The sequence below is a fragment of the Euprymna scolopes genome, chromosome 33 (assembly GCF_053919585.1).
Source record: "Euprymna scolopes isolate OS-2025 chromosome 33, ASM5391958v1, whole genome shotgun sequence".
NCBI lineage: Eukaryota > Metazoa > Mollusca > Cephalopoda > Sepiida > Sepiolidae > Euprymna > Euprymna scolopes.
Window position 1 is genome coordinate 635,051 of NC_136514.1, and position 12,213 is coordinate 647,263.

Genomic DNA, 12,213 nt, shown 5'->3' on the forward strand with positions numbered 1-12,213 from the left:
CACTTATTCCGGTTAAGAATACTTTTAGAGTGGGTACTTTTTCCCTTATTCACCTATGAGCTTGCACCCTTAATAATATTCAAGTGTTCATTCGACCAGAAACAAGCTCTACCTATAGCAATTAAATGACATCGCGAAGTGATGCTTTCAACTTTTGTGTTTAAAAGACACTGTGGTGTCACTTCCGTTTTACTAGGGCTCATATGCATAATATATTGTTGTATTTCAGAGTATTTGGCCTAGCGGTTGCTATTTACCTTTGGATTATATTTTAGCTGATGTGCTCTCCGACTTTCTCAGATGTACTTTTGCTTTACGGTAATGATTTTCCCATATTGAACTTGAATTTCTAAAGGAATTTCAGCTCCTTCCAATGAATTCAAACATCCTAAATAAAAGTTGACAAAGCTCAGTATTCCAATAATAATGTAGATACACGGATCAAGGATTAATAATCAGTTCTGCATCTTGCTTCACTATAGCTATCTATCTATCTATTCTATTCGGTTTTTACAAGCTCAAGTGTATTAACTTAATTCTTTACAAATTGCTTCAATAGACAGGATAAAACTATCCGCCTATATTGTCAGATGATTCAAGTTGAAATAAAATAAAAAGGATGAAGATATGTTTTTGTGATTACATATGGATATTAAAAAACCAAGAGAATGAAGGGGAGGGGAGATAAAGGGGAAAAGGGAAGAAAAGAAAAGAGCGGGGAAAGAGGGAGAAAAGCAATAAAAGAATAAAAATAAAAAATAAATTAAAAATTTGTAAAATAAAAACGAAAAGAATAGGCAAGAAAGGGGGAAGGAAGGGAGATGGATGAGTGAGTGTGTCAAAAAAGGATTGGATTCTGAACAATGACATGCGCAGATCAAATCACAAAACCGAAACAGAGTTTAATGGTCGTCCAGTTCACTTGGGTAAACAAATGCGTCCAATACAGTTTATATAAAATCTCTTTCGTTGGAAATCAATTATAGATTCTGTTGGGTAGATTTTAGAGTTGCAGAAAGGAAATAAATAAAAATAAATCATAAATAAGCAATATAAATGCTGGAGACCCTCAGGGGTCAATCCTGGGCCCAACTCTCTTCCTGATCTACATCAATGACCTCCCTAAACACATACTTAAATCATTCGTTGACATCTATGCTGATGACACGACCATCTACGGCAACACATCAAAGGCTGTAAATGACAAAGTTCTCTCTGATTCTCTCTCCTCTGATCTCGAGCGCGTGGTTCAGTGGGGGAAGATGTGGCTGGTTACCTTTAATGCATCCAAAACCAAACTGCTATCCTTACATCATCAACGCTCTGATCCCCATCTGGCATCAATTGTGATGGATGGCTCTCGTCTGAGTGAGGCCCCGTGTTTTGACAAGCTTCTGGGTTTGACCTTTACTCCTGATCTGAAATGGAACACGTACATCAAGTCTGTTGCCAAGGTCGCTGGAAAGATGGTGGGATCCTTCTACCGCTCCAGAAGATATCTCACTACGGATGCAATTCTCTATCTATATAAAAGCCAAGTACGTCCAAGGATGGAATACTGTTGCCATATCTGGGCAGGAGCTGCTAAAGACAGCCTATCCTGCCTTGACAGAGTACAAAATAGACTTCATGGCTTAGTGGGGGATGCCCTTTTCTCTATCCTGCAACCTCTCTCCCACAGAAGAGACGTTGCGAGCCTGTCCTTGTTTTATCGTTATTTCCATGGCAGATGCTCGTCTGAACTCCAATCTCTGGACCCCCCTCGCCAATCTTTCACGAAAAACACCCGTCTAGCTGAATCCACTGTGAAAAATTTCCCCCACTCTATATCTGTGCCTAAATCAAAACGCAGATTCCATGAACAAAGATTCTTTCTTAGAACTGCACGCCTGTGGAACTCTGTTCCGTCTGCCTGCTTCCCTCCGGACTACAACTTGGATGTCTTCAAGTCCAATGTTAACAAATTCCTAATGAACCGCCCTCTTAAGTAAACATTTCAGCAAATCTCCTCACTAACGTAATGTACTTGCAATAACCCTTATCCCTGAGTGGCTTCCGGGCCTTGATAAGTGGTGATCACTGTGTAAAAAAAAAAAAAAAAAAAAAGAATAAGTGAGTTGTTTAGAAAAATATTAGTATAAAGACACAATAAAACTGTGCTGAGTTTGCCAATAATTAAAGGGCTGTGAAAATGATTGAAAATAGGGGTGTTAGATTACAGGGCAGTGTTAAAATAGATTAGGGGAATAATTTTGAAGGTTGTGAAATTTCTAGGAAAGAAGGATTTTGTAGTAATTTCGAACATTTAAAGTTTTAAATTCATAGGTTTAATAATTTTTAATGCTTGGAGTTATTAATAGAGAATATTATGCATAATTACGTTGTGAATTATTAATGGAGAATATTATGCATAATTACGTTTGGAATTATTAATGGAGAATACTATGCATAATTACGTTGTGAATTATTAATGGAGAATATTATGCATAATTACGTTTGGAATTATTAATAGAGAATATTATGCATAATTACTTTTGGAATTATTAATGGAGAATATTATGAATAATTGCGTTTGGAATAATAAATGGAGAATATTATGCATACTTACGTTTGGAATTATTAATGGAGAATATTATGCATGATTACGTTTGGAATTATTAATGGAGAATATTATGCATAATAACGTTTGGAATTATTAATGGGAGAATATTATACATAATTACGTTTGGAATTATTAATGGAGAATATTATGCATAATTACGTTTGGAATTATTAATGGGAGAATATTATGCATAATTACGTTTGGAATTATTAATGGAGAATATTATGCATAATAACGTTTGAAATTATTAATGGGAGAATATTATGCATAATTACGTTTGGAATTATTAATGGAGAATATTATGCATACTTACGTTTGGAATTATTAATGGAGAATATTATGCATAATTACGTTTGGAATTATTAATGGAGAATATTAGTCATGATTACGTTTGGAATTATTAATGGAGAATACTATGCATAATTACGTTTGGAATTATTAATGGAGAATACTATGCATAATTACGTTTGGAATTATTAATGGAGAATATTATGCATAATTACGTTTGGAATTATGAATGGAGAATATTACGCATAATTACGTTTGGAATTATTAATGGAGAATATTATGCATAATTACGGTTGGAATTATGAATGGAGAATATTATGCATAATTACGTTTGGAATTATTATTGGAGAATATTACGCATAATTACGTTTGGAATTATTAATGGAGAATACTATGCATAATTACCTTTGGAATTATTAATGGAAAATATTACGCATAATTACGTTTGGAATTATTAATGGAGAATATTACGCATAGATGTAGGAGACTATGGATAGTTTGATAGCTGAGTGTAATTACATTTTGAATAATTTTTTCTTAATAAAAAGTGTGGCAATAAAGGTATGAAGAGTATGAGATAATCTCCGAACGAGTAAAATAGATAATTAAAAATTAAAAATTAAGATTATCTGTTTGAAAAGTAATAAAGAAAATATGGTTTAGTTTCATGAGGAGTAAGTAGTAATTCAAGTGATTAGATGAGAGTTTTTTGTTATAACAATATGTGTAGTTGAATATGGAGTTATAAAAATAGAACACACACACATGCACACACACACGCATATATATATATATATGTGTGTGGAAAAAGGAATAAAAATCTGTACCACTTTTAGGAAATTTTCCACGTTTCGTCCCCATTTTCGGGGGACTACTTCAGGAAACGATAGAGATGTTTGAGGAAATAAAATATACTAGTACGAGCAGAAAGACCTTTGGGTCTTTCCCTCCACAGAATGTCTTTCTGCTCGTCATGATATATTTTATTTCTTTAATCATCTTTATTATTTCCTGAAGAAGTTTCCCAAAAATGGAGATGAAACGTTCAAAATTTCCTAAAAGTACTACTGGTTTTTCTTCCCTTATATATATATATATATATATATATATATATATATATATATATATATATATATATATATATATATATTTATATATATATATATATATATATATATAAGAACTTTGTTTATGTGTCTGTGAGTTCGTCCCTAAGGACTCGAAAACGGCTGGGGCGATTTTTATGAAATCTGCCTAGCTGTGTCTTTAGATAAATTTTGTATTGGAATGTCTTCAATATGTATCGATAATCGAAAAAAAATCCGATGAAAGAAGGAATAGGCGATTTTGACCGAAGTTAACACCTTACACAGCCTAACATCACAAGTGTATTTGAGAAATTTTATTACCACACAAGCCGAAAGGCTCGATATATAAAACCTACAGTAGGTTCCTTGATATGGCAGGGGTGCATTCGAAATGAATGTTTCTCTTTAGAGCAAAACTGAAGTATGATATTTGAAGTTTGCATTGTAAACTTTAATTCAAACTATCTATAATATAAATCCCACCTGTCTGTTTAAACGTATATGCATCTTTATATGTTGACAGGGGCAACTGATTTTCAGGATCGGTATCGTTTTTAAGCTCGACCCTTCGGACGACAAATATATCGAAAAATTGGCTAAAAACATTAATTCCTTTATCCTACACTGGGCATTTTTCTACAGGAGGGATCGTTTTTCGCCGATATTTTCGAAAGTCATCCCCTCTTTTCGATTGACTAGCCTTAATTTAAACCTTCGCCATTTCCGTTTTGGCGATAGACGGCAAAGACGTCACGTTTATTTTTCACGTTCTTTTCCTCCCTTTGCGGTATGGGTTCGAGCCTACCTGATTACTACAGCACTTTTTTTGCCCAACTCACCTCCAAACACCCAGGCAACACCGGACATCCAGACTAGTTATATATAAAAATAATTTTATAAAATCAACACTATGTTCTCTACAGTGCAATATAGACCACAATGTATTGTAAACTAAGTCACTACGAGAGGCATGTAAGCTTTCTCTTGGTGCACCGTGATGGGTCCCTATCAACAGCAGGCACTCAATCGATTTGAATTGTTGATATGCTCTTTTCCCTCCGCCAGGTTGCTGAAAAAGTTTGTGATAAGAACGAGGAGCTGTATATGGTTTTCATTGACCTTAGAGAGGCCTTTGACACAGTCAACCGTGCAGCTCTGTAAAAGGTTTTGCAGAGGCTGGGGATAGATACCTGGCAACATGCTGAATGCAATCATGTCTTTTCATAATGGACTGAAGGCATCTGTTGTCTCAAATGGAGAGTCTTCAGAACTTTTCAATGTGACAAATGGTAACAAACAGAGTTGTGCAATGGCACCTGTGCTGTTGACTTTGTTCTTTCCAGTTATGCTAAAATATGCTTTTCTTGATATAGATACAGGCATAAAATTCAAATTCAGAACTGTTGTTTAAAGTTAGCAAAAGAAAAGGGGGGAAACCCCAGATCAAATGAACAGAAGTCTTACCGCGTGTGTGTCGGGCGACTGTTGGGCGGAAGAGAGAGAAATCAAGATGGCGCCCATAGGTTTAAAAGGTGTGCGCTGGCGGAAGTCACGGAAAATCACATGAAATCACGCGGGAAGAATGTATAAATGGAGTTGACAGGTAAGATCGGGGGAGAGACAGACGAAGTCTGGTGCCAGTAGTGATATCAAACTCGGCGGTTGTTTGGATTGAAAAGACGAATTTTTTTTTGTATTTTGTGGTACTAAACTAGAAACACTTCAAGCTATTTCGGCGATGGCTACCAGTTTGAACAACATGATAAAGCCGTTCAATGGCGAAGGCAATGTGGTGGTTTGGTTAAAGAAAGTCGACCTCGTGGCAAAACTCCAAAGATTGGCGATGTTGCCACAGTGATACCGTTGTTCTTGGAGGGTGACGCGCTGGCCCTATATTTGGAGCTAAGCTCCCGTGAACAGGGGGACGCTGAGACGATCATAGCCAGATTGATCCAGGCATTTTCGGAAGGGCCATTTGAGGCGTACAACAAATTAAAAGAGAAGAGGTGGACGGGAGAATCCGTCGATGTGTATGCAAATGAAGTCAAACGATTGGTGGAACTGGCAGAAATTCGGAGACAGGTTGCAAATCATGTAGCAAAGATGGCATTCATTAACGCGTTCCCGGAGGAGATTTCGCAGAGGCTGCAGCAGGTCCCAGGTATTGAGACGTTGGAGGTGAGTGATCTGCTTTCAACTGCAAGAATATTAGTAAACACCCAACCTTCTGGGGCCTTAGGAACTGTGGCAACAGCACGGAAGGATGAGAGCAAAAGCTACCCGAGACTGCGAGGTGCATGTTTTGAATGTTGGGGCCCACAGCTGCAGAGAGATTGCAGGAAGTTCTTAGAAAGGACTGTGTGCTACAGGTGTAATCAAAGTGGTCAAATATCAGTTAACTGCAAGAGTCCGGGAAACTGTCAAAGGGGAGCCAAAGCACCAGCGGCTGTCTCGACTTGGGAATAATGGCGCACTCGCAGCAGATGCCCACGCGTGAAATTGTGGTGGAAGGACAAGAAGCTGTGGCCCTGATCGATACTGGCTGTACCACTACCATGGTGCATACTAGCCTTGTCAGAGGATGGAAAGGGAAGGGCGAAGTAGTGGCATTCGATGGGTCACGAGTGAAATGTCGAGGGAGGAAGACTGCCACAATTGAAATCGAGGATCACCGGATGAGAGTCTATGCGGTTGTCACTGATCGCCTGGTGCCTGGCGTCCAAGCGATTGTCGGAATAGATGTAATATGCCATCTTGGAGTTTTTTTGTTTTTTTGTTTTTACATGGGGGTCACCACTTATCAAGGCCCGAAGGCCACTCAGGGATAAGGGTTATTGCGTGTACAGTAATCAATGAGATAGTATTGTAGTAATCATTAGTATTGCGGGTTTTGATAGAGTGTCTTACTTAAGGGGGCGGTTTGTCAGTAATGTGTTTATGTTGGACTTGAAGACGTCCAAGTTGTAGTCAGGTGGGAAACAGGCAAACGGCAAAGAGTTCCAATGGCGTGCAGTTCTAAGAAAGAAGCTTTGCTCATGGAATCTACATTTGGATTTAGGCACAGATAAAGAGTGAGGAAAATTATTGACAGTAGTTTCAGCTAGACGGGTGTTTCTCGTGAAAGATTGGCGATGGGGGAGACGAGGGATTGGAGCTCAGACGAGCACCTGCCATGGAAATAGCGATAAAACAAAGACAGGCTTGCAACGTCTCTTCTGTGGGAGAGAGGTTGCAGGGTAGAGAAAAGGGCATCCCCCACTAAACCATGAAGTCTATTTTGTACTCTGTCAAGGCAGGATAGGCTGTTTCTAGCAGCTCCTGCCCAGATGTGGTAGCAGTATTCTATCCTTGGACGTACTTGGCTTTTATACAGATAGAGAATTGCATCAGTAGTGAGATATCTTCTGGAGCGGTAGAAGGATCCCACCATTTTCCCAGCGTCCCCGGCAACAGATTTGATGTACGTGTTCCATTTCAGATCAGGAGTAAAGGTCAAACCCAGAAGCTTGTCAAAACACGGGGCCTCACCCAGACGAGAGCCATCCATTTCAATTTATGCCAGATGGGGATCAAAGCGTTTAAGATGTAAAGATAGAAGCTTGGTTTTGGATGCATTAAAAGTGACCAGCCACCTCTCCCCCATTGTACCACGTGCTCAAGATCAGAGGAGAGAGAATTAGAGAGAACTTTGTCATTGACGGCCTTTGATGTGTTGCCATAGATGGTCGTGTTACCAGCATATATGTCAACGACTGATTTAAGTATGTGTTTTGGGGGATCATTGATGTAGATCAGGAAGAGAGTTGGACCCAGGATGGACCCCTGAGGGACTCCAGCATTAATACTGTGGGCCTCTGATTTCTGCCCATCAACCACTACTCTTATAAACCTCTCGGAAAGAAATTATTTAATGAAGAATGGTGTGAGGTTCGGACCAGCCGGATGCGCAGTAACAGAGCAGGTTGATGAAGGAATCAAACAGGTTGGAGAAAAGAAATAGATATCAATCAGTGATCCGGATTTTAGAGCGGAATTCGATGGGAATCAGTGGACAGTGGAGTGGGCATTGAAGAATGAACCGCCTATGTTAACAAACAGGGTGGCATGTTACAATAACTCGCTTAAAGGAGGAGCAAGAAAGGATTTTGAACGAGAAGTGGACAGATGGATTGAGGAGGGAATACTGTTGCCGTGGACGAATGACGTCGAATCGGACATCTTGCCATTAATGGCCGTTCTGCAACCAACAAAAGGAAAGGTCAAACCAGTACTAAATTTCCGAGAATTGAACAGACACTTCGAGTGCCATACTGGGGGTGATGCTGTAGATATTTGCAATGAGACCATCAGAGAATGGAGGCAAATGAATGGTGCCTCTAAGTTGGTCGATCTAAAATCTGCCTATTTGCAACTCCGTGTTGCCAAGAACCTACTGCCTTACTAGGGTGGAGTTCGGGCTGAACTCGGCACCCAAGATAATGTCGACCATTCTAAGGAAGATTCTAGAAAAAATGGGGAAGGAAGATGGCGCTATGAGCTCATATATCGACGACATCCTCGTGAATGAAACTCTTGTGACTGTAGAGGAGATCATGGTTCACTTAAAGAAGTTCGAGTTGGTCGCCAAGGCACCAGAAGCATTGGATGGAGGAGTGGCTTTGGGACTAAAGTTGAAGCAAAACGCGTCAGGTGGCCTGGAATTTCGAAGGGTAAACGAGATCCCAAAAAATGAATGAAGCGGGAACTTTTATCGATATGCGGAAAGCTGATTGGGCATTACCCCATTGGCGGCTGGCTTAGGCCAGTATGCAGCTACATCAAGAGGCATGCTGAAGGTAGAGGATGGAATGATAAAGTGGGAGGAAGAACGACCGCCTTGATTGAAGAAGTCCTAAAAGAAGTGGAAAAGCAAGACCCAGTTCACGGGACGTGGAACGTGCCGCGAACACTGGATGGAGTCGTGTGGTGTGATGCAAGCAGTATTGCAACAGGGGTTGTCTTGGAAGTGAGTGGAGTGGTTGCTGAGGATGCGGCCTGGCTACGGAAGAAGGATGATGCTAACCACATTAATGTAGCAGAAATGGATGCAGTTAGCAAAGTAGTTAATCTGGCGTTAAAATGGGGACTACACAACATCTGTGTGAAAACAGACTCTGCCACTCTGTTTGCTTGGATGAAATCGATGATTTCACATGACAAAATGATAAGAACGAAAGGGGCAGCAGAGATGCTAGTGAAGCACAGGCTCGGGATGCTGGCTGAGCTGATGCAGGAGTTTTCTTTGAAGCTACACGTAATCATGATTGCCTCCGAGAAAAATAAAGCGAATGCTCTCACAAGAGTGAGAAAAAGCTGGCTTGTGCCAACAAAAGAGCATATTGCTGCAGTGACTCATCTGGATAGGTCTGGGGTGCGAGAGTTATACAATCTGCACCATATGGGGGTAGAGAGGACATTGTACCTGGTGAGAAAAGTTGATCCGAGTGTCCCAAAGGAACAAGTGGAACGAGTGGTCAGGACTTGTGACAAGGGCGCATGAAGCTGGAGAACAAGGCGTAACTGGGACCTGGGAAAGACTCGCAGTTGATATCACCCATTACAGAGGTGGAGTTTATATGACGATGGTCGACTGTGGCCAAACAATCTACAAGTATCCCAGCCGATCATTTGCACAATCTTCATTCTTGTCTCCATAGTGGGCTTCTTTGCAGGACTCGAATGCCATTTACGATTAAGTAGATGTATACTTGCTACTTCGAATTGAACATGTTTGAGTTGTCAAGACCTCATACGTCAAAATCGACAGGAAGGTCCATAATACGATGAGAAAAAGTAAATAATATCCTGGCGAGATGGAGAGATAAAAAAAGGAACAAACCAAGTTATATGTCCATCAATGTTTTGTTTTTATTTAAAGACTTCCTCGGGATGATTAAATTGAAGAAAATAAAATACCAGTGCAATATTCAAAAATATACTTGTTGTGAAAAGACTTTCTTTATTCCATATCAGAACGAAATAGGTAGTTGACATTCAAAAAATGTATAGCGTTGTGGAGTGAGTGAGATGGGTTTTTTTTACCGTAATATAACTGTTCAGATATTTAAAAAGATGCAATTCATATTTTGGGGAATAAATATAGCCGTTATCGTTCAAATGTTGATGTTTAATTGAAATGAAATGAGTGTATTTTTGTTTTGTTATTTATTGATTGATATTTTATATGCATTAATTATTATAGGTAATATTTTCTATGGTGTAACGGAATTAATATGTATTAATTAAAATTTCTGGTCTTTTAATATGAGTTTAATGGCGATAAATGGTAGAAACCTCCACGCTATTTAATTTTGTTTGAGTTTGTGATAGGCTGTTATAATATAAATGTTAATGTGTAATTGAAATGAAACTAGTGTATCTTTGTTTTATTCTTTATTGACTGATTATATATATATATATATATATATATATATATATATATATATATATATATATATATATATATATATATATATATTAATTACTAGCGGAAGGGGGGTCCGGCTTCGCCCGGTCGTAAAACATGCTTAAATATATTTCAATTTGTCCAGATTTCGTATACATTATTATAGAAGCGTTATTTCAAAAGAAATAAAAACAAATATATGGGTGCCATCAGCTAGAAACGAAACCTAAATCAAAACTGTAGCATTCAAAGCTGGTGACGTTCCCATTGTACAAACGTCACACCCATATGAACTTTTAAAAATTAAAAATTAAACATAAACTAAAATGAATGTACAAAATGTATAACGATTTTTTTTCAATTTTGACATATTTTTTACCCCTTAAAAACTATTTTAACCGGCTAAATAACCTATATCTATCAGGTATAACAGTACTCCATATCAAATGTTCTCTTGTATCTATACTGAGCATATATCTTATCCTTCAGTCATATTAAATATTCAGTTTGGGCACCAAATCATAATTTCTAATAGCAAGTAAATCATACTTTAACACTTTATCCTAATCCTTAACTTACTAAACCATATCTAACCATACATTCCTAAACTTACAAAACTATATCTAACCATACATTAACTCGTCTCTCTCAATTCAATGCTGTTGCAAATTTAGTTGCTTCCACTGCATGAATTTTTACCTATCCCCTCTCCCAGTAAAAATGAAAATGGAAAGCATAGTAATGTCCTTTTTTTTAACCACTTTTGAGGAGTGAAATTTCTCTGTAGATGTTAACCTAAATACCCGATTTTTTCAGTAGATATTAACCTACATAACCAATTAATATTAACTACCCATGCGGGGTCGCAGAAATACCTGGATTAGGACCCAGGCGCGGGGCGAAAACTCTCGGAGCTGATGGACTCGTAGATCTTCCCAGGTCACCCGTCTCGGAGAAGGAACACTCTGAAGCTAAACCTAGGGGAGGGAGGCCTCTTCAGTCCTGGACGATAACCTTCCTAGAGCTGGTGACTCAAACAAATCACCGGTTGGCAAACGTAAACTGCTTAAGGAGGAGATAGGCACTGTCTATCGACCGGCTTTCATACTCCTTCTTTGCCTATTGGCCAGGCGTAGAGGTACTATCACAGGGACTCGTCTGAATCACCCAATGGTTGACCTTGTTTCCTGACTAGGGCAATGAACACCGCTTTTCCCCTCTCCCGCCACATCCCATCCCCAAAAACTGGACACAGTGGGGTGCTTCAGTGCCATATATGTCGGTGCAGTTGGACTGGGCTGACTTTGCCTAATGGATTGAGGGTACCGGATTGACAGTTCCTGGCTGCTGTTTCCGACTGATAGTACAGGTGCCCCAACTCTTTGGTAGCTCTTAGAGCGGATGCCCCATCAACAGTTGTATACTATCGGGATGTTTGTAGTGCCATGTCGCACATGGAAAGGGACCCGGCACTCATCCCCGGTTGGCTTTCCTGAGACCACAATCCTGTGGGTGAGGACAACTGATGGTCTCCTTGTATTGCATGTCTGGTATTATGCACAACTACTTGTCCAGCACCCCCTCACTCACTCACCCTAACTGAAACTTTTAAATTAAATAAAATGAAATGACAGCTCAAGCAAAAGTTACGTTTAAACCAGGACTAAACTCAAAGAAAACCAATCTGCCTCCCCCCTTGAGGCTTGCATTTACGAATATCTGCGGGCTTAGAACTAACCTAGATGATGTTTAGTCATTTCTCCTTGTAAACACACCGGATATCTTAGCAT

The 12,213-nt window shown here is 39.1% G+C and overlaps 1 protein-coding gene across 1 annotated transcript; it reads left to right on the top strand.

Moving 5' to 3' along the window:
* Positions 1-8,710: 8,710 nt before the first annotated feature.
* Positions 8,711-9,517, top strand: LOC145257982 (uncharacterized). Its single transcript, XM_080115706.1, has one exon. It carries the CDS (start codon positions 8,711-8,713, stop codon positions 9,515-9,517), a length of 807 nt encoding a protein of 268 aa, XP_079971832.1.
* The last annotated feature ends 2,696 nt before the right edge of the window (positions 9,518-12,213 follow it).